This window comes from Hemitrygon akajei, chromosome 26, assembly GCF_048418815.1.
Source record: "Hemitrygon akajei chromosome 26, sHemAka1.3, whole genome shotgun sequence".
NCBI lineage: Eukaryota > Metazoa > Chordata > Chondrichthyes > Myliobatiformes > Dasyatidae > Hemitrygon > Hemitrygon akajei.
The window spans coordinates 36,036,492-36,060,167 of NC_133149.1; the positions used below are offsets into that span (position 1 = coordinate 36,036,492).

Below are 23,676 nucleotides of genomic sequence, written 5' to 3' on the forward strand. Positions count from 1 at the left end.
AACCCCCTGATCAGTGTGTTGATCTTTGCCCACTTGCACTCCTTTCCACCCACCCAGCTGTGTCTGCAAGTGGGCATGATACTTCCTCAGGACCTCCTGACCTGGTCATGGAAGCAGCTGTTAGTCCAGCAACCCCTTGGTTACTCTGAGCATTAATAACCTTCAGAGATCATGGGAAGACACTTCAATGAACGACAGGCTTTTCCCAACTGTAGACTGTTTGGATCATTTAGCGTCAAGGTTCTTCAGATGCTGTGTTTTTTTTTGGTGAGGGAGTGGAATTTATCTTCACCAACTCCCCTCAGGAGCTTCCAAGATTGAGCTCAGGTTTCACCCAGCTCGTTTACCCTGCGCACAGGACTCCAAAACGATACTGCAGTAGGCAACGTACATATTTCAACCATTCCCTAGACCCTTACCCAACAGGTAAACTTTCTCCCAACTCATTCCCTCCCCCAACTTAACACACACACATGCACGCACACCCACGCACGCACTCACACACACGCGCTCTTCTTGGACCTCAGTACCTACTGGATGTATCCTGCATCTTGACTGAACCAAACCACCAAACCCATTGAGACACAATTCAGTTCCTCAGTTCTGGGGCCATTTTTAATGTCTGCTCCCCCACCTACCATTTCTCTCATACCGAGTTGTGTTTGAATTGAATGGCACATTCCCAGTCTCAGATAGACCAGCTCTCAGGGAGGGCTGGGCCTGTTCCACACATTTCCCTCCAAATCAGCCCAGTCCTCTCTTCACTATTTCAGAGGCCTTGGTCCTTTCACTGCGTTCACGTTTCAGGTTCCAAATGGGTTAAGAGTTTTGTGCTCATCAATAAACACCTCCAACCGCTTACTGGATGCACATTGCTCCTAGTGAAGCCACCACACCTGATGGAACGCACAGGGATCCGGGGGAATGTGTACGTGTGGGGTGGGGGGGGGGGGGCGGCAATGGCAGGGCTGAGAACATTGACCCCACTACTTATGTATCTCAGGACAAAAACCTGAGAAATCTGATGGGCAGAGAACTTCTCTTTTGGGAGAGAGGTCCTTCCTGGAATTTCCCTGTCACAGTTCTGGATGGTTCTCTAGCGAAAACACAGAGTTACAGGAACCGTAAAAACAAATCACATACCGAGGCAGAATATTTACAGCAATAATAAAATCCCTTTGCACAACAGCGGGTGAGGAAACCAAATGAGAGAGAAAGAGAGACAGAGGGGGATGGGGGAGGGGAGAGAGAGAGAGAGAGACAGTGTGTGTGTGTGTGTGTGTGTGTGTGTGTGTGTGTGTGTGTGTGTGTGTGTGTGTGTGTGTGTGTGTGTGTGTGTGTGTGTGAAGAGATGGAGGGGAGAGAGATGGTGGGGTAGGGAGTAGAGACAGCGAGGGGGGCTGGGGTAGAGAGAGAGAGCGAGGGGGGTCTGGGGTAGAGAGCGCGAGGGGGGTCTGGGGTAGAGAGTGCGAGGGGGGGCCGGGGTAGAGAGAGAGCGCGAGGAGGGGCCGGGGTAGAGAGAGAGCGCGAGGGGGGGGGCCCGGGGTAGAGAGAGAGCGCGAGGGGGGGGGGGGGGCCGGGGTAGAGAGAGCGAGGGGGCCCGGGGTAGAGAGAGCAAGGGGGCTGGGGAATAGAGCGCACAAAGGGGAAGGGGTAGAGGGGAGTAGAGAGAGCGCGAGGGGTCGGGGGCAGAGAGGGAAAAGGGAAAGAGAGAGAAAATTTTTAAAAAAATTAAAATCGAAAACGCAAATGTCTGGAAGTCTTTCAGCCGAGCTCACTCTGTTAAAAAATAATCTTTGACTCCCACACTTCCAACCCCACCCCCCACCCCACCTTCCAGCCCCGCCTTGGTATAAACTCTTTGTCTCCTCAGTTCCGGGCCTCACTTTTCGTAATAAAATTATTTTTATTTTCCCATCACTGTCGCTTCATGACTTGCATAAATCCTAGTTGTACGAAAAGTCGATGAGAGGAGCTAGAAGGGCATATTGGCAGTGTTCCCTGGCCCCGGGACAAAGGTGATGGGTGCATCTAAGGACATGCTCCTCTGTCTCAACTGCTGAGGGAACATCATACTTTGGTGGGGCGGCGTTCCCAGCATGCCCACCTGCGGAGGAAGCATGTGACCGCCCTGTCCGTACATCTCCCCTGAAAGCGAGAGGCTCCTCTGCTTGGTTTGTAGCATCATGTTCTGTTGGGCCATCAGGCTCTGCTGTGGAGACATAAGAACCTGGTGCAGACTGTTGCTCATGACACCGTGCTGGCCTGGCATGCCTGTCCTTGCCATCATGGGCCCTGGCACCTGCCCCGGATGGAAAATGTGCATGCTCAGGCCCCTCTGCACCACCTGCTGTTGCTGTTGCTGCGGTGGTGGCGGCTGCTGCTGTTGTCCCGGGAGGTTGGGTCTGCTTGCGGGGCCCTGCTCCAACATCATGCTCTGAAGGTTCATGAGGTGAGGGTTGGAAGATGGGGCCTTTGATGCCTGGGATTCTCCTTTGGGGAAATACTGCAGCGTGCTGCTGGGCCTCTCGGAAGGAATGATGCGCGACAGGTTGAACTCTGGAATCCCACTTGCTGAGGGGCGGATGACATCCTGGAGCTCAGGGTCGTTGAGGACTGAGGCCACTCCCGACAGCTGGTAGCCTTCGCCCCCAGTTCGGCTCGACACGTTCTTGGTCATCAAGTGTGGAGGTGGAGGGGGGGGAGGCGGGGGCTGCTGCTGCTGTGGCTGAGCAGGGGCCGGTCCAGCGGGGACCCCGTGGGGCGGGACACCTTCCTCGTGGGGCATGGCCATCCCTGGGGGGTAGCCCTGTTGCATCCCGGAACCTGGGGACTGCAGAGTGTTGTGGGGCTGATGCTGCATTCGCTGGAGGACCATGGGGTTCTGAGGTAGCATCTGGGAACCACTGCCGGTTATCGAGCCACAGGCTTGCCCCAGCGAGTCCTGGGGTGGGTGCACCATCATGGGGCTTTGTACAGTCATCCCAGGGCCGTGCCCCTCGTGCATGGGGATGTTGGGTCCCATCATGCCAGGAGATGGCATCATGGGGGCTGGCGGTTCATGGGACAATGGCTGCCCCACCATGTTCATCGCCAAGGGGCTGTTGGCAGACCCTGGCCCTACCACACTCTGTGACACCATATGTGGCTGTGGATTCTGGCTTCCAGTCATTCCTGCAAAGGAATTGAAAAAGGTGTTAACAAAATCCCATCCCACATGCCAGCAACCTAGCTTCCATCTAACTAGATAAAAATACCCTGTGCTAATTTGCAAATCAAATCAAGCCAGATATTAGGACAAGTGACCAGATCCTTAACCAAGCTAGGCTTTCTGAAGTATCTTCAAAGGAAGACAGACAGTAAAAAGCCAGCTACAGAAAGGGAGCAGAATAAACAAACTTAAAAGTACCAAGAAAGTAATGTTAGGAAGACTGCTTTGATGTTGAGGCCAATATTTAAACCTGGACATACTTCACTGGGAAAGATTATTTAGTTATAAAAGGATCTAGTGCTTTCCCAGCGTATATGATGAATAAACACTTCTTGGGCTTCCAGCTGGGTACAGGTATCAACTTTAACCTACATTTCGATGGTAAACTCTGCTATCTTCATCAGCCTAAGCATGTCTAGTCCGGAGGTATTTATACCCCTTCTTCTGTCCCTCCTGATTGGTTAGTTCTCATCCAATCGGGTTTCCGTTGTCCCACCTTGTTTACAATCTAATTCCAATGAAAGCCATTGAAATAAAACTAGAGGAAAAGAATTTCAACAAAGATGAAGGTCTCATCGAAACATTGGTTATAATTGCTATCTGTACCCGGCTGGAAGCCTGAGAAGAGTTTAGTCAATTATTTAGTTATATATTGTATAACTCTGGGTGGAGGAGCAACACCTTATATTCCATTTGGGTAACCTCCAACTTGATGGCATGAATATCGATTTCTCCTTCTGGTAAATAAATTCCTCCCCCTTCCTCTATTCCCCACTCTGACCTTTTATCTCTTCTCACCTGCCTATTAATTCCCTGTGGGTCCCCTCCTCCCATGGTCCACTCTCCGCTCCTATCAAATTCCTTCTTCTCCAGCCCTTTACCTTTCCCACCCACCTGGCTTCACACCCATCACCTTCCAGCTAGCCTCCTTCCCCCCACCTTTTTTTATTCTGGCATCATTCTTTCCTTTCCAGTCCTGAAGGAGGGTCTCAGCCCGAAACATCAACTGTTTATTCATTTCCATAGATGCTGCCTGACCTGCTGAGTCCTCCAGCATTTTGTGTGTGTTGCTTTCTCAGGTCTATATATCAAGATCCTGTTTATGTCCCAATTAGCTGGTACATTTTTTATGTCAACATTAGGAAGTATTTTACTGGACAAGACATGTTTCTGAAGCATATACAGGTTCTCTCCTGTGGGCTTACTTACCAGAGACGCTGGTGGGCTGCATCATCGACATTGATCGCTCTGGGGCCAGCTCGTCATCAGAGGTGGCAATGGTCTTAATCGCGTCATGGTAAAGCGGGGTGGAGCTTGGCATGGCATACTTGGACATCTGTGACATCATGAGTGAGAGGGGATTCTGGGAAGGTGTTGAATCCGGTGAGTTATAAGGCAAGCCAGGGCCAGAGCGAGAGGCGGAGACAATAGGACCTGTTTGGTGTGAAGAGAAGTCGAAAACATCTCAGTAATGTTCCAATCTGACTGAGCTTGTTGTACTATTCAATGAGAGATCCCACAGAAACGAGACTGAACAGGAGCACTTTCTGAAAGTGAGAAACCAAAGATCCAGGAGGAAACATCTTTCTTTACCTTGCCCTGGATGTGCTGACACTGAAAGAATTACACAGGAAATTACTAGAGTACATTCTCATGGACACCGACTATCACGGGGTACAGTCCCACGGGCACTGAACGTCATAGTGGGAAGTCACACAGGCATGTAATAAGACTGGGATTCATTTCTGCATTGAGGCAGAATTTCATGGGCAATCTCCAGGGTTATACCTCTATGTGCACTGACAGTTGACATGTGACTCTCACTGGGGAAACTGTCTGACACACTCACTGGAACACAGCATCACTGCCTTCTCATGAGATTGTCTCTCAGTTTACATGGAGAGAATTTTGCAGTTACAGTTTCAAAGGAACACATGCTCAGCTTCACTGGAGCTAGCTCTCTGCAGTACAGTCTCATAAGCACTGATTTTCATATGGGTTCAGTTTCCAGGGGCTGACTGGAGTAGTTTCCCTGGGACTCCCTCTGAACGTGGTACAGGAATTAATGTGAATTGGTACACTGACTCACACGGTGCATTTCTACCACCACTGACAAAGGTACAGTTTCATGGGCCCCATCTCCCACTGAGGTTTTCTTATAGGAAACAGCCTCTCCTTGGAACCAGGGCTTCATTATTTATTATTTCAGTCTGCAAGTTTATTGGAAGAAGTGAGAATTGCCTTACCTAGGGTGGGTCTGGGTTAGGGTTAACTGTGTGTGACTGACCTTGGGCTTTCAAGCAAGAAAGAAACAACAAGCTCTGAACCCGAGTACTTCATGAAACAAAATACTCCACCCATCCTCAGATCAGTGAAATAACATAGCCGAGAATCTATACCAAAGAAGTTCACACCTCACATCTAAATTCTTTTTGAGGTCACGGCATCTGCATTTGATGTTAATCTGAAATAAATTACCTCAATTGTATTAAAGGTGCTTTTTGGGTTGGAGAAAAGACGTGCAGATGGCAAGGGATATTGTGGGTAAAGGGGAGGGTACTGATCTTTCAACTCGCAGTGCCCAGCAAAGGGATGGAAACTGTTGTCACTGTTGTCAAGTAACACCTACTCACCAATGCTCAGTTTGGGTTCGCATAGGACCACTTGGTTCCAGACCTCCAGACACAAGCTTGAATCAAGGAGCCAAATTTGAGGGGCAATGATTGCCCATGACCTCGAGGCAGCATTTGCCCAAGGCTGGGTATCCTGTGGTGTGTAACTCATCTCCTGACATCCCAAGACCTTTCTACCATCTACAAATTTTGTCAGCAGGTGACGGAATGCTCTCCAGTTCCCTGATGGAGTGTTGCACGAGCCAATGAGCCAGGACAAAGCAGACCGCTTGACTGGCAACCATCAATCATCCTGAACATTCATTCTACAAAAGGACTACAGCTTTCAAAAAGGCAGCTCCTTCCTTTTGATCGCTGCTGAGAAAGAGTCTGTGAGTGGCTTGCTGTGGTAGGCCCCTGTGCTCGTGAGGTGTTCCTCTCTTTTGATGAACTTGGTGACACTGTAGGATGGTGTCGTGGTTCTGCGTTTATGGATTGGACTATTGTGGTTTTGGACTGCGGACTTTTTCCAGACTTAGTTTTTATATTTTAAATCGCCTGTACCTTTTCTGTTTTGTTGTGCAATGGGAGGGGGTGCGGGGGTTGATGTTCTGTTAGTTTCTTTTGTGCAGGGGAGGAGTTGTTTCGGGGGGGGGGGTTGATGTTTCTCTCAGAACGACTTTCATGCCCTTTCTTTGTTCTGCGGCTATCTGGAGAAGACAAATTTCAGAGTTGTATAGGGATACATGCTTTGATTATAAATGAACCTTTGAGCTCACTGCCACCTTCACAAGTGTACTAACTGTTACACAGAAGACTGAGATCCTGAAATGAATAAGTAAAACTGATCTCCAACTTCTGGGGTTGGTGGAGAGGCCCAGTCAGTTCAGGTGTCATTACTCGATCTTGATCCATCAGAGAGAGCACAAAGCAGCTGTTACAGTCAAACAGGAGAGAAACCATGTCCACACTAACCAATAACCCTCTGCCTCATGGTCCACAATGCTGTGAGGGTACCTGTCTTCACCATACACTCGGACAATGTATTCTGCATTTCCATCACACTCTACCCTCAAACATAAACTTATGGCCTCTACTTTAAGATACCTCTCCTGTGGGGATGTTTCTTACTATCTACCCTGTTTTCCCTCCTCATTGTAAATTTCAGTCAGGTTCTTTCAGCTTTCTCTTTTCCAAGGAAAACAGACACAGCTTATGTAGTCTCTTCTTACAACCCAAACACTCCACCCCAGCAAATTCCTGGTGAATTTCCTCTGCAATTCTCCAGAGCAATCTAACTCTTCCAGAACGGCACAGTACTCCAACGACGTTCTAACCAATGTATCAAAACCTTCCTGCTCTTATATTCTATGAAGCCAAGTGTCTCTTGTTCCTTCTTAACCTGCGCTGCCTCCTTCAGAATTTTTGGACTTGTACACAAGGTCTTTCTGTTCCTTGGTATTTTTTTGGCCCTCTTTATATCCGACCAACGGTGTCACCTCACACTAATCAGGATCGCGAACCCAAAACTACCTCACTAATACCAACACCATCACACCAAGTTCTGTGTCATCTAAAAACATATTAATATGTTTTATATGTAGGATATGTATTAGTGAGGTAGTTTTGGGTTACAAGGTGATTCTATCAGTTGGTCAGATGAGCAGAGCAGTGAAAAGTGCCGAACCAGAAATAGGTTAATTGGTCACATGGGTGTCCAGTTCGTGATCCTGATTAGTGTGAGGTGAGCACCTGTACTGACCAATTGTTAAAGCCATTAAGCCCTTGTGCTTTTGGTTTAATCTTGTTCAAGTTAATTGTGACCAGCACATGTTTCACGGATTCTATGATTATTTAAAGGGTATTTTTGTTTTGCTCTGTTAGCAGAGTCCTACCGTGTGTTTGGGAGAATGATTTGTCTTGAGGTGTTGCTTGGTCATGCCTTCAGTGTTCTTTCGGCATTCCTACGTCTAACCTCTTGTTTCTGTCTCTTCACAGGGAGCTGTTCTTCTGCTCCTGGGTTGAGTTGGTGCCAGCGATCACCGTGACATAGTCTGCTGTTCCCGAGCTGTACGCAATGCAAAGTTTCTGCGCAGTATGCGCACTGTTCCCAAGCTGTTCACAATGCAAAACTCCTGTGCCGTATGCGCATTGTTCCCAAGCTGTTCGCAATGCGAAGTTTCTGAGCTATATATGCACTGTTCCTGCGCCATATGCGCATTGTTCTCAAGCAGTACACAGTGTACTGTTCCCTAGCTGTTTGCAATGCAAAGTTTCTGAGTAGTATGCGCACTGTTCCCAAGTTGTACACAGTGTACTGTTCCCTAGCTGTTTGCAATGCAAAGTTTCTGAGTAGTATGCGCACTGTTCCCAAGTTGTACATAAAGCAAGGGCTGTTCGCGATGCAAAGTTCCCGACTGTATGCAAAGTTTCTAAGCTGTACACAATGCAACTTCCCGAGCTGCAGGCGCACTGTTCCCTACCTGTTCGCAATGCAAAGTTTCTGATCAGTACGCGCAGTTCCCGAGCTGTTCGCAATGCAACGTTTCAGATTTGTACGCGCACTGTTCCCGAGCTGTTCGCAATGCAACGTTTCAGATCTGTACGCGCTCTGTTCTCGAGCTGTTCGCAATGCAACGTTTCAGATCTGTACGTGCTCTGTTCCCGAGCTCTTTGCAATGCAAAGTTCCCGCGCTATATTTGCACTGTTCCCAAGCTGCATGCATGCTGTTCTCAAGCTGTTTGCAATGCAGTTTCTGAGCTGTAGCGCACTGTTCCCAAGCTATCTGAAATGCAAAGTTTCCGAGCTATATGTGCACTGTTCCCAAGCTGTTCGCAATGCAGTTTGAGCAGTATGCACACTGTTCCTGAGCTATTCACAAAGCAGTTTCTGAGAGTATGTGCACTGTTCCCAAGCTGTTTGCAATGCAAAGTTCCCAAGCTGTATGTAATGCAGTTCTCGAGATTTATGCGCAATGTTCCCGATCTGTACGTAATGCAGTTTCCGAGCTGTATGTAATGCAGTTCTCGAGATTTATGCGCAATGTTCCTGATCTGTACGTAATGCAGTTCTTGAGATTTATGCACAATGTTCCTGATCTGTACATAATGCAGTTTCCGAGCTGTATGCACACTGTTCCCAATGCAAAGTTCCTGAGTTGTACATAAAGGAAACTTCCTGATCGCTACACAATGCAAAGTTCCTGAGCTGTATGCACACTGTTCTCAATCTGTATTTAATGCAGTTTCCGAGCTGTACGTGCACTGTTCCCAAGCTGAAAGCAATGCAAAGTTTCTGACTGTATGCACACTGTTCCCGAGCTGTATGTAACATAGCTCCTGAGCTGTATGCACTCTGTTCTTGAGCTGTACACAATTCAAAGTTCCCAGCCTGTATGCGCACTGTTTCCGAGGTGTTTGCAATGCAAAGTTCCCAAGCTGTTCACAATGCAAAATTCCTGAACTATATGCGCAAAGTTCCCAAGCTGTTCGCAATGCAAAATTCCTGAACTATATGCGCAAAGTTCCCGATCTGTACACAATGCAAAGTTCCCAGCCTGTATGCGCATTGTTCCCGAGCTGTTTGCAATGCAAAATTTTTGAAATATATGCGCCAAATTCCTGATCTGTACACAATGCAAAGTTCCCGATCTGTATGCAATGCAAAGTTCCCAAGCTGTTTGCAATGCAAAATTCCCGATCTGTACGGAATGCAAAGTTTCCAAACTGTATGCGCACTGTTTTCGAGCTCTTCCCAATGCAAAGTTCCTGAGCTATATGCAATGCAAAATTAAAAGCTGTACGCAATGCAAAGTTCCCGAGCTGTATGCACACTGTTCCTGGTCTTTCCAGCCCAGTCTTGAGTGTATCAGGTCTCCCTCAGGTTTTTCCAGCACAATCTCGAGAGCATCAGGTTTTCCGGGGCAAGTCGTTGCCAGTGCTTACCATGACAGAGCCTGCCATCCTCCGCACCTGGGTTGAGTCGGTGTCAGCGACCGTCGTGACAGAGAGTCTGCCGTTCCTCCGCACTTGGGGTCCAGTCCTGTGAGCACGCACCATGACACATAACAAACAGAATGGGTTCTGGCACCGATACCTGTGGCACGTGACTGGTCACAGGATCCCAATGTCAAAAACAAGCCTCTATCACCTCACTTTGGCTCCAATTATCAAACCAATTTTGGATCCAATTTTCCAATTAGACTCTAGTCTTTTTAACCAGCTTCCAATGTGAGTCCTTGTCAAATGCCTTACTAAAGCTAAAGTAGACTTTATTTAAAACATCTTGTTCCCGCTGAAAATTTAATCAAATTTGTCTGATGGGATCACCCCTAATGAGCCTCATCTTTGATTAATCCCTGCCTTTCCAAGTGTAGATACATCCTGTCACTCTGAATTTTTAACAGTAACTTTTGAACGACTGCCATTGGACTCACAAGCCTTCGATTCAATGCGTATCTGACTGCACCTCGTCTCCAACTGTACATCAGCTGTGTCCTGTTCCTCTGTTATATTAACTTACACCCTTCCCCACAGAGTTCCCTTCAAGGATGTTGGACCTGTTCTGGTTCTGCAGGTCCCACCTTCCCATCAATAGTCGCAGTGATCGAGAAATCTAAAGAGCTAGCTCCTACTCCATCCCTTTAGACACACATTCATTTACCCTTTCTTGCTGTTTATTCTCTCAAATAAAAGGACACTGGATGTAATCCAGTCATTAATCTTCGACCAGCTCTATATACTCTTGTTGAAGGACCTCGTCCCTCTTTTTATCTTTGGCGTTGGTACCTCTGGCTGTTAGCTTGCCACTTTACAATACCCGTGACATCCAGCTGCACTGTGCTGAGTTGCCCTTCAGCCATCTCAATTCCAGGGACCGATTCCGCTGTTGTCCGTCCAAAAACCAGGCACAGTAATGCAGCGGAAAGCATAATGCTATTATAGCGCCAGCAACCAGCGTTCAGCTCTGCCTCAGTGGTGGAAATGAACCCTGGTCGCTGGCAGTATAATAGTGTTACACTTACCGCTGCATTACTAAGGAGTTTGTACGTTCTCCCCGTGACTGCGTAGATTTCCCTCTGGGTGCTCCAGTTTCCTCCCATATTCCAAAGACATAAAGGCTAGTAGGTTAATCGGTCACATGGGCGTAACTGCGTGGCGCGGGCTCATTGGGCCAGAAGGGCCTATTACCGCGTGTTATTTATTTACTCTCATCTCTGAATAAGAGTAACTAAATAACACTCCCACCTCTGTAAAGTTGAGGGAATAGACACAGGTCCTGACTTCAGAAGAATCAAAACAAATGTGAGAACTGAATAAGCAGAAGATTATGAACAGGTAACTGTGGTACTGAGGTGAAGTTCATGGAGCAGAGCCCCAGCAGAATGAACCATCAGCACGGACATGGCAAATAGCACCCTCAAGTGGGAAGAGGTGTAAACAATGTCTGATCGTCTGGTAACAGAAGCAGTGAAGTCTTAATTAAGTGACACATCTTCACCCTTAATTGGAGAGATTTTAAACAGCAATCTCATATCTCAGAAATGGATTTAACAATGTAGTTACCAATAAAATGGCTTCTTCTTAAACTAGGGCCAATGAACATGAAATGGTCATTAATAAATTGGGAAATTTCTTTAACCAAAGAGAATGTAGAAATGCACATTCATGAGTAACTGACATATAGAGATCTGAGATGGAGTTAAGGGGTACAGACATGAAGAGGAAGTGGAAGACTTAGTGATAAGATTAAGAGAAATGGGATGAGCAGTTGAGTAGTCTATCAATGCACTGTAAACTCTACAATTATCATCATCAGCATTATGTGCCGTGTCGTTATGACGTGGGTGATCATGGTCTTTCCATGACCATGATTGTTCTTGGCAAATTTTCCTACAGAAGTAGTTTGCTATTGCCTTCTTCTGGGCAGTTTCTTTCCAAGATGGGTGACCCCAGCCATCATTAATACCCTTCAGAGATTGTCTGCCTGGTGTCAGTGGTCGCATAAGCAGGACTTGTGATCTGCACCGGCTGCTCATACGACCGTCCACCACCTGCTCCCATGGCTTCATGTGACCCTGATTGGGGGCTAAGCAGGTGCGACACCTTGTCCAAGGGTGACATGGAAAGAGTGCCTTACACCTCCTTTGGCAGAGACGCATCTCCACCTCACCACCCAAAACAAACACACCGAAATAAAACCAAAAGACACAAATAGAATATAGGTTAACCTGTCAAACCACCTGCCTTTGGGATATGGGAGGAAACTGGAGCATTCAGAGGGAATCCATGTAATCAGCAAGGTGAATGTGCAGCACTGGAGAACAGGGACAAGCCTGGGTCAATTAGCAGCTCTACTTGCTGAATTTCTCTGCTACTCGAGCAAATCACTACAGATGCACTGTGAAGAGCATTCTAACTAGTCGTGTCACCATCTGGTATGGCGGGGCCACTGCACGGGATTGGAAAAAGCTGCAGAGGGTTGTAAGGCTAGCCTCCCCACCACCAAGGACATCTTCAAAGGGTGATGGCTCAAGGCAGCATCATCCATCACTAAGGTCCCTCACCTTCCAGGGCGTGCCCTCTTCTCATTAATACCATCAGGGAGGAGGTACAGGAGCCTGAAGATCAACAGCTTCTTCCCCTCTGCCATCAGATTTCTGAACAATGAACACTACCTCACTATTTTGCTCTCTTTTTACACTTTTTAAAATATATTCTTCGTGTAATTTACAGTAATTTTTATGTCTTGCACTGTACCGCTGCCACAAAACAACAAATTTCACAACATACGTCAGTGATGGTAAATTTGATTCTGGTGTCTGAAGTGGGTTGGGGGACTCCAATGGGGAAAAAAAATAAACATGGCTAAAAGAAATAAAATTTTGAGATTTGATTGCAACTGAGTGATTAGTGCAAAAGTCCGACCCCCTTTCTCACCTTGTTCAATGCTTCCCAATGGGGCAGAAGAGTTCATGCTCATTGGCTGCTTGCCCTGGCTTATCACAGGACTTGGAAGGGTAGTCTTGGGCGATGAGGTCCATCCAGGTGAGGCAACAGACATTGATGGTGACTTTAACCGACTGGGAGAGCTTGCTGGAGAGCGGACAGGAAGCGATGAGCTCATGACCTGGGGAGACTTGATTGGACCCGAGGCATTAGCGGATGACAAGTTTGGCAGCTGAGATGGCGTCTGGGGTGACTTAAGGTTGGCAGACGGAGAGCTGACCAGGGGAGAGTGAACCTGGCTAATGGTCGGTGACTTTAGGTGACCCATGTTGGGAGAACTCATTTGATTGATGTTGATCGTGAGGTCAGAGGGTCTTCGGCCTAGCCCCCTTTGTGACGCTGGAAGCATTGCACTCACATTACTGTGGCTGCTGGACTGATTTGAAGTTGGTGTCATTTGCATGTGGCTTAGTCTGGCTGTGTTGCTCATGCTACCCACGGGCATGGGACCTTGTTCAGGACTAAACATCTCCCCAGGATTTCCCATGTTATTCACTTCCTGAGACATATTGGAATACTGCCCTTGACCACCAGGAAAACCCTGTTGTCCATGATTAGGAAATTGTGACTGCATCAACATTTTCTGAGGGTCGCCCATCATCCCACTGCCATTTTGTGCCCTGACTCTCGCCATCTCTTCTGGAGTCAAAACCTGATGTGACATCATTTCCTGTGCCCTCATTTTCTGTGACATCATCATCTGCTGCTGAGGTGTCATCTGGACATTAAGATTCATGTTCATGTTCATATTTACATTCATGTTCATATTGACATTACCGGGACCCATCGACGCGTCCATATCACGCACGGGTCCTGCCTGCCCTAGAGGAGGGCTCAACATTCCCCTTGATCCAACAAAATCCAATGCCATTGGATTTCCGCTCACATTATCTCCAGGCAATTGGCCAGGGAACATCCCAGAGATGGCTCCTGGCTCCATCTGTCTCTGTGCCTGCATCATTCGCTCCATCTCCATTCCCTGGTTCATGCCACCAATGCTGTTGGTGTTGTTCAGATTTAGTGGGCGCTGCATACCCATGGATCTCTTTTCCATCAGCTGTTGCCTCAGTAGCTCATCCCTGGCCCTAGGGTTCATGAACCTCTCGGGATCACCTTGGCTAGGATGATACGGAATGCCACCTTGGGGGAAGTTCCCTCCACCTCCCATCGGCGGCATGTCATCTGGCCAGGCCATCCCAGGACGCACAGTCCGTTGCATTGGGTTCATGGCCCCCAAAGCCTCCATCGGTATGTTCTGCATTCCTCCATATCCACTAACCCTCTGCATCTGGCTATTGGGGAAGCGGGGCCCGGAGAAAGGGGTGGTTCCTCGGGGTTGCATGGACTCGGGAACGTCCATGGGGCCCGTGAACCGGTTGCCCATGCCAGACGGCCACTGGTCACCGGCTTTGCTATGGTAGGGCGGGGGAGGTCCTCGCACCATCATACCTCCCATTGGCCGCTGCATCATCATCTCTTGCATTGTTCTTTGTTGAACCACAGCCTGCTCCTGCTTCCTCCTTTTCTCTTCATAGAAGTCCTCCTGAAGCTTCCTCCAGGCCACTTGCTCTGGAGTCAGATTCTCTTGGTTGACCGGATTCATCATCATGCTGACCTGCTGTCCCATGGGGTCATGTTGCATCACCTCCTGGTGGTGCATTGCCTCTTGCTCCATATTTGGCCCTTCAACCGCACCCAAAGTCTGTCCTTGGGAAATCATGGACTGTAAAGGTTCTTCTGGCTTCTTCATTGCCTGCTGCCCATCTCCTTGCCCAGCGGGGCCGCAGTTGCCCTTCAATGGAAATTCACTCTCGCTGCTGCGTAGCAGGAGCCTCTCGATATCTCTTAGGGTCTGCAAGGAACGCTCCCTGTGCTCCAGCTGCTCCTTGGACAAGCCTTCAGTGTTGCCGTGCAGGTTCATCACCAATGATACATTCCCATTTGGATTGCTGGTCTCCCCATTTCCTCCACTGGCTGGATCACCCGGAACCCCCTGTAGTGGATTGGTGGCTGCGTTACTGATGTTGGGGTGAGCATTCCCTGGCTGGTTTCCTGCTCCGCCATTGCTCTCCATCGGTTTGGAACCCATGTCAGAGTGTAAGGGTTCAGGTCCAGCTCCTCCCTCCTGAGGCAGTGAGCTGGGGGCCTGTAAGCCCTGTTGCTGGGACTGTGGCTGGGGCGTGCGAGATGGCGGGGTGTTGCGCGATGGCTGCTCCTGAAGTCCGGCTCCTTTCTGGGCGGCGTGGGAAGCCTGTCGGTGAGAGGAAGGGAAGCTGTTACTCCATGACCCTGTATTTCCAGTCAGACCCACACACACCAGCGTTGGGTAAGTAATGACACCCAGTATGGTTTGCTATTTCATTCACTACCATCCTGCGCACAATGGGACCCCGGAGAAGGAAGAAAAGGCTGAACCATATTTACAACCAGATTATCTCTTCCAGATCTATTTAGTTGGGCTCACAAACTCAACCACACTTGCATGAAAATGTGCACAGTCTCTCAGAGGAGCGATTTTGTTTTTGCCAAAATGTCACAGTAAACCCCAGCTTGGGCAACACTGCATGCGCTGAGCACTGATTCTCCATATTGAGCATTTGCCGCAGCGTCGATATTGGTGTACCTGGAGCTACCTTTGACTTTACAAAGTGTGACAGAGAACTCCCCCTTCCCCAGCTATAGAGAAACAAAGCTCCCCCATACTAGAAACATTTGCAAATTGTTTCCTAAATAGAATCAATCCGTTTCTAGGATATTGACTAATCTCTAAACGTTTTCTCTCCACTGTCAGACCTAACTACAGTCACAATAGTGATGGTGGCTTCCACGTCATCGTCTGCTGTGTCCACTCAGACTGACCGTGTCGTTGTCCTCCTCCTCCGCTTTCACCACTTTGTTTCATTCTTTTCTACACAGTTGTTCCTTCTCCCCTTTCACTACCATTACTGATATTTGCCAAGGGTCTTGGCATCATTCATACAGAGGCCACACTGTATGTGTATGCTGTTATCTTCCAATTCTACCATTGGTTGGGAAGCGTTAGATTGGTCTTAGAGTAGGTGAACAGACCTATACTGTGTGGTACTGTTCTGTTTTATGTTGAGGTCATGGTTTTGGTATTTTTAACATTGTGTTCCTGACATCTTGTTCTGGAAAGACACAACTTCTTCCAGATCATTACTGTTGTCTTACCATGAACTCTGTCTACGCCTCATCATCTGATATCACCTCTTAACCTCTCATCCTCTTCCTACTCCAAAGGGAAAAGCTCTAGCTCACTCAACCTTTCTTCAGAAGACATGTTCTCTGATCCAGGCAGCACCACCATACTCTTCTGACCACCCTATCAACTTGCATGGCAACTTTGAGGGATCTATGGACATGGACCCCAAAATCCCTCTGTTTCTCCACACTGCTACAAATCCTGCCATTAACTCTGTACTCCAACTTCAAGTTCAACCTTCCAAAGTGAATCACTTCACACTTTTCCAGATTGAACTGCATCTGCCACTTCTCAGCCCAGCTCTGCATCCTGTCAATGCCCCATTGTAACCTATAACAACCTGTATGTTGTAGCTGTGTGTCAGACATGGCTATGAGCAGCACTGGGGCCCTACTATTGGCTACCTTCCTGTTTACCCTGTGTACCTCGTACTTTAGATACAACACTGGGTCATGACATCTGCGGAATTCTCTGAGGACTCAGCAATAGTTGGGTGTTTAGAAGGAGGGTGGGAGGATGAAGACAGGGCCCTGGTGGAGGACTTTGACAAATGGTGCAAGCTGAATCACCTGCAGCTCAATATTAGTAAAACAAAGGATTTGGTGATGGACTTTAGGAAGGCTAAGCCTGCACTGCCCCGTTACTATTGATGGTGAGGACGTGGATGTGATGAGGACCTACAAGTATCTGGGGGTGCACCTGGATGACAGACTCGAGTGGAGCACCAACACAGAGGTTGTGTACAAGAAGGGCCAGAGTCGCCTCTGCTTCCTGAGGAGACTGAGGTCCTTTGGAATATGCAGGCCTCTCCTTCATATGTTCCACCTGTCTGTTGTTGCCAGTAGAATCTTCTATGCGGTGGTGTGCTGGGGCAATGGCATCAACACGGGCGATGCCAATAGGCTCAATACACTGATTAGAAAGATTGGCTCTGTTATAGGAGTCAAACTGGACACACTGGAGGCTGTGATAGAACAAAGGACCTTACGGAAAATCCTGGCAATTCCGGAAAATGTTTCTCACCCTCTGCATGCCACCTTGGCTGAACAGAGGAACACTTTTAGCGACAGACTAAGGCAACTGTGCTGCTCCAAAGAGCGCTATATGAGGTCATTCTTACCCTTGGCCATTGGGCTGTATAATGAGTCAACCTATAGCCGGGGAAGTGATGACCCCCTCCCGTCAGACTGCTTGAGGTAACTTATTTTTTATTCTTTCCTACTTCTCTTCTGATATCTGTGCACTTGTAATCCTACTGTGACACTGTAATTTCCTTTGGGATCAATAAAGTCTCTATATTATCCAGAACAGCACCAAACTTTGTATCATTTGAAAACTTCATAACACACTCTTCATTTCCTCATCTAAGTCAATTATAAAAATCAGAAGCAGCAGAAGAGATCCCTGCGGAACACCACTAGTCATGGATATCTCCAGGCATAATACACTCCATCTGCTACCACCTTCTGCCTTCTACGGGCAGGACAATTCTGAATCCACACGGGAAGTAACTATAGGAGAAAGCTGGAACATGCACTTGCAGGGGACATCGAGGCCCAGTGGGAACTTAAAGCCTGAGATTTCTGTTAGATGGAAGAATGAAGGGGTAATGGAGCTAAGGCAGGAAAATGGAGCGCTCCCCCCAAACCACCAAGTCCTTATCCATGAAACCCACCTTCACCCTCGACCATCTGTGCAAATGGAGAGAGGCCCAAATGGAAAATTGCTGAGCCAGGCTCAGTGGCAACTTGAATGACTTGGGCTGGTTGAGCCCTGAAGCATAGCATGTAACATTTAAGCTGCATTGGCACCTACCTTCTGATCATACACTTGCTCCAGTTTCGTGCGAGGCACGTTGTGCGTGTGATAGGCAACAATCGAGTCTGACCGGCCCTGGATTACAGCTTCCGCAGCCCTGCCATCCGACACAGAAGATATAAGTGCAGCCAGGATTTTCAATGCCACATCCAGCCCCCTCACTCTCAACCCTCAGGGATCACCTTCCTCTTTCCCAAACTCCACTGGCCACACCTTCGCGGCCGTGGACTCACTCCGCCTTCCCAGGACCCACTTTCTCTGCTCTCACTGAATCCACCTTCATCCACCCGAGTCCTGCTCTCCGAATCATCGCCGATTCCTTCCTGCCCACCGGCACCACCCCCAACCCCTGACCGACCCTTCCACTCCACACCACCTCCCTCCAGCCCCCCACCTCCATTCTTATTTTTCCAGATCTTTGGAATGAATATTGTGTCAGAGACACAACTCCACTGGAACCAGTTCTGGTGAGGGGATTCTCAGTTCATACCTGACCGAGTAGACCATACCTGCGCTCTACCCTCTCTCCCATATCCTGTAAGTCTTCTGTTGCCTAGGCAATTTCTTTCCCCTCACTTCAGGTTACACCTGCTCGTCACTAACCTGTTAAGATTGTTAACTTGCTCTAAAACCATCCATGCTTATTTATTTCAATTTACTTTCTCTCTAATATTTCATTGCCCTTTCCGCGATCTCTTTTTGCACTTATTTAATTTTTGATATATGCTTATCATAATTTATAGTTAAAAAAATTATATTAAGCCTAATTCAAATTCTTTCTCTGTTTCTCCTCTCCCTGGCTTCTGGAGTTGTGTACAAGGAGAGTTGAGCAATTTCATTGCCATCGACCTCAGACTCAGCTCAGTAGGCTCTGCTTGACCTCCCAGGGCTTTGCCACATTTTGTCACACCCATTCCACACACTCACATGTTGGCCAGATTAGTCGTGAAGACGTAAACAAATTGCGAAGGTGGTTTGCTGGGGTTCCTGGGGTTGCCACTGTCCGATCGCAGGCAGGGCCCGCCCGCTGGGTTGTGAGGAACGTTGGAAGGGGCACTGTCGCTGACTGTCGGGAGGGGGTTCGAACTGGGAGAAGGTTGAACAGCCCCCGAGAGGGCAGACTCCACCACAGTACAATCTGCACAAAAGAAACAACAGAGTCAATTCGGAGTTTGGCATTCTTCCCAGGTGCTCCCTCCCACAAGGTCTGTGGCATTCTCCCCACCCTGTGGACACTCATTGCAACCATACCTCTCAGAATTGCTGCGGGGGGTACCCAATGGCCGATGGAAACAGAAAGTAGGAGGGAGGAGAGATGAATGGGGAAAGCAGAGCAGGGGGCGGGGGCTTGAGGGAAAGCAAGGCAGAAGGTAAGCAGAGGAGATGGGAAATCAGACAACAGGGAAAGACAAGGTGTAGAGTTGGGTGTGTATATATAACACAGCTCACTTTAGGATTTACTTAAATTTTGCCAGTGGCCACCAGATGGCACTGCAGACCAGGGTTCAGCAAACTTCTGTCAGACGGGGATGAAGCAGCAAAGACGTGACCCAAGTCTGCTGATAAGAATAATATCTCCCCAAGGCACAAAAACTACTACTTCTGAGGGAATGCATCCTTAAGATTAGAGCTAAGCCATTCAGGTTTTCTGCAACAAAAGTACTCCTCACACAAAGGCTACTGAAAACATCCTCTCCCCAACACACAGAAAATGCAGTCCTGATAAATGGCCTCGGCCCAAAATGTCCACTGTTCATTCCCTTCCATAGACTGACTGACTTGCTGAATTCCTCCAGCATTTTGTGTACATTGCTCAAGATTTCCAGCATCTGCAGAATCTTGTATTCATGATTTTCTCCCCAGAAAGCTATTTGGAGTGACAAACAATTGAAAATTTCAAAAATTGAGACCAATGTATTATTTATAGGTAAGGACAAAGGAAGGTAAATACTATGGAGATAAATGTGGATGATAATCCAATTAGATATTGGAGAGTAACTGATACCAGATTTAGAAATGTGTTAAGGAACTGAGTGGCTGGTTTGTGAGACTGACCCTCGTGTTACTTACTGTGGGCAGCCACTCCAGGTTTATCCTCGTCCTCACTGTCTGGTCCTGAGTACCACTCATCCCCACTGTATGGCTGCTTGCGTTCCAGAACACAACGCCTCTTGCTCCGTGGGGCTCCATCTGCTGTCAAGGAAGCACAAAGTAATAAGCACAAGATCACAAGCTGGAGTTTGGCTGCATCACAAGATCACCTTACTCATGCACAGAACAAAATGAATCCTTTTCCTTAGAGATCCCCAACTGTCTGCTCAAAGCTTAAAGACATCGAGATGGAGGCACATCAAAGCTTCCATAACCAATAAGCCATGGAACCACTGGGCTGTTTTGAGCTTAGTGCCTCACTCAATTCTGTAATGGATAATACTCTGCCAGGACTCGTGGTTGCCTATTTGAGCTCCTGATAGCCATGACTGAGGAAAGCTGGGAATGAAGAAGGAAGAGGGAAACTGATTTGAGGAGTGTACTGCTCGGGTGCATAGATATTGCAGGATGTAGTGCTGGGCTGAGATGGCAGATGCAGTTCAATGAAGAAAAGTGTGAAGTGATTCAGTTTGGAAGGTCAAAATAGAAGGCAGAATACAGGGTTTATGGCAGGTTTCATAACAGTGTTGGAAACAGAGGGATCTTGGGGTCCACATCCATAGACCCCTCAAGGTTGCCATGCAAGTTATGGGGGTGGTTACAAAGGCGTATGGTGTGTTGGCCTTCATTAGTTGGGGATTGAGTTCAAGAGCCGTGACGTAATGTTGCAGCTCTATAAAACCCCGATTAAACCACACTTGGAATAGTGAATTCAGTTCTGGTTGTCTCATTATAGGAAGGATGTGAATCAGGCCCTGATGAAGAATCTCAGACCATAATGTCAGACTGTTTATTCCTTCCATTGGGTTCTGCCTGACATGCTGAGTTTCCAGCATCTGCAGAATCCTTACCTTCTTCCAATTACATACTAGAAAGACCAAAGCCACTGTCACCCTCTTCCAGGCAATCATCTGAAAATGGAACTGATTACTGACTGCCTTCATTTGGCACCAGATCGCTGTGCCCTCTTCAAGCCCGACAACAGCCTCTGCTACTGAAACTCTCATCCAGGAGTTTATCTCCCGGCTTGACAACTCCAATGCACTCGTGCCTGGCCTCCCTGGTAGTATTGTCCATAAACCAGAGTTCATCTAAAACATATCCAGACCTCACCCTTCACTTTGCAGCTGCTGACCTAAATTAACACCAGTCCTCAGTTTAATACATTTCTCCATGTCTATTAGCCTCATCCACCGTAACCCTTTGAAATCCCTGCAGTTCTAGCCTCTTTCACTGCCCTGCTTTTAATTGTTTCCCCATGCACTATTGTAGAGTAAACTGTTGTGGTTCTAAACCTCTGGAATTATCCTTGTACATCTCCATTACTCTAATAGAAAATAGAACAGTACAGTACAGAAACAGGACCTTGGGCCCACAATGTTCGGATAAACTAATTAAACTAATAATTAGCTGCCTAACTAAGCCAGTCCCTTCAACCCACACAAGGTCTATTCTCTGCACATTTGTGTGCCTATCTGAATGTCTCTGTTGTATTTGGCTCCATTGCTACACTTGGTGGTCCATTTCAGACACCCACCATGTTAAAAATAAATTGCTGCACACATCTCCTTCGAACTTAACCCAGCTCACCTTAATCTCATCTCACTAGCGTGCCTTCTAGTGTCTAGTTGACATTTCAACGCTGGTTAAAAAGTACCAGTTGCCCATCTGCGCCTCTTGGAATCTTATAAACTCCGATCAGGTCTCCACTCGGCCTCTGCTGCTCCAGAGGAAATGTAGCAGCTTCTGAAGCACCGGGACACTTTGGGTTATCAGCAAGTCCATCTGTACATTCTGACCAAGTCATCTGCTATACACGGTGGCTCAGCTCGTTTAGTTGCACCCTCATATCTCCAGTCACCCAGGTTCAATCCCGTCCTCAGATGCCCTGTGACCAAATGGCTTTTATTTCTTTAGCAGAACAGCATAGAACAGGCCCTTCATGCCCAATCAGCCACACTGATTTAACCCTAGCCAAATGACAGGACAACTTACAATGGCCTATTAGCTCACTAACAGCAAGGTCTTTGGACCGTGCGAGGAAACCCAAGCGCACACGGGAAGAGCAAACACACTTTCTTACAGAATTGACTCTGAAACCCCAAGCTGTAAGAGCATCACACTAACTGCTGCTCTACCACAGCATCAAAAACTGTTGCAGTGCCTCTCCCACGTGGATGTAAAAAAATTCCCTTTGGACCAGCACGTAGGAAAAAGGCACGAGAGTAACCTCCAGCACATTTAGACCCTGATAGGTATCACTGAACTCAGGCTCTTTACCCTCCTGCGCCTCGGGAAACTGCACAAGTTAGCTGCTGTTTTTCATATATCACAGCGAAGACTACAAATTGAGTTCAAAGCTAGTCTGTGGATGTGAAAAATGCACGTGTTTTTTATTACATTTTTTGCACACAAACCCAGACAGTGAAGGGGGATTGCAGCTGTGAGCTGCACCGGCAGAAATAGAATACTGAAAGCCATTCCTCCAGTCAGTGACTCACCCGCCTCTTTGTTACACTAAGTTTTAGCTGGCCCTGTCCCAGAGAAATCCCCAGAAACCATTTACAACTCATGAGGCACTGGGTTATCAGTCACCCTTCAATTTGTGAATATGAGTTAATGCTCCCCTACCTTTTCATTTTGTTTCAAAGTTCGAAGCAAGTTTACAATCAAAGTACGTACACATCACCATAGACTACCCTGAGCTTCATTTTCTTGCAGGCATTCACAGTAGAACAAACAAATACAATAGAAACAAAGACTGACAAAAAAAAGCATCCTAATAGGTCTCTGATGCACAAATGGTTGCTTCAAATAATATTCACAAGGAGGAGAAAAAGCAGGGCTGTGGAATGAATCCACATTTAAATTTGACTGAATATAATGTACTTCATGACTTCAGGCCATCCTGAAATGCCTGCAGACAAAGAAGGAATGTAGTCAGGGTGGCAAAGTAAACCCCCAAACCAACAAAAATATCGAAGGATCACCAGATAATTTGTTGAGGAATGTGCTTGACCACAGTGCCCAGGGTTGCACCATATGCAACCCTTCTCCTTAAGGCTTCTCGGTTACAGTCCAGATTCAGGGTGGAGCAGCAGATGAGTTACAGCACACTACACTCACCGGGCATGCGTGGCTGTGGGAGCGTTAAAGCAGTTCTCTCACACTTAGTTGAGTTGTTCTCTGATCCTGGCAACTTACTTGCAAATGTTTTGTCACCACACGAGGACACGCCGCCAGTGCGCTGTAGTGTCCTCCGAATGCTTGGCCTTCATATAGTTTTCAATCAGCTGATTGGCCGTCATTATGGAAGCTCAATTGTGATGTGGGGAGGAAATCTCGTCGTCGATTGGTTGTGTGGTGAAGTTCGCACGTTGTGGTCTGGAATTTTGCCCGCATTGGCTCATAAATAGGATTGAGGTCTACATGTCTGTTTACAGATTTGTTCACGAAAAACCACGCTTCTAGGAATTTTCTTGCATGCCGCATGCTTGCTTGCTCCAGGACTTACACTGATGTCCAGTCAAACTTGTGCCCTTCTTGGGTAGAGACTAGGAAGAGTTGCTTTAATTGATGTTCAAGATTGCTATGTATATTAAGACCAAGCACTTGGAGGACACCACAACTAACACGCACTGATGATGCCTCCT

The 23,676-nt window shown here is 47.6% G+C and overlaps 1 protein-coding gene across 6 annotated transcripts in view; it reads right to left on the minus strand.

The window, feature by feature from the left end:
* Positions 1-1,577: 1,577 nt before the first annotated feature.
* The window catches only part of LOC140716882 (B-cell CLL/lymphoma 9-like protein), a 150,540-nt gene continuing 128,441 nt past the window's right edge, over positions 1,578-23,676 (minus strand). For 5 of the 6 annotated variants that reach the window (XM_073029900.1, XM_073029901.1, XM_073029897.1 and 2 more), the window contains 6 exons: positions 19,943-20,065; positions 18,800-19,010; positions 17,870-17,969; positions 12,763-15,082; positions 4,421-4,645; positions 1,578-3,174 (listed from right to left, as the gene is read on the minus strand). In XM_073029900.1, the coding sequence (XP_072886001.1) occupies positions 1,976-3,174; positions 4,421-4,645; positions 12,763-15,082; positions 17,870-17,969; positions 18,800-19,010; positions 19,943-20,065 (4,178 nt within the window). In that variant the 3' untranslated portion in view covers positions 1,578-1,975. The remainder of the gene's footprint in view (positions 3,175-4,420; positions 4,646-12,762; positions 15,083-17,869; positions 17,970-18,799; positions 19,011-19,942; positions 20,066-23,676) is intronic. The other variant, XM_073029902.1, reaches the window with a different exon arrangement.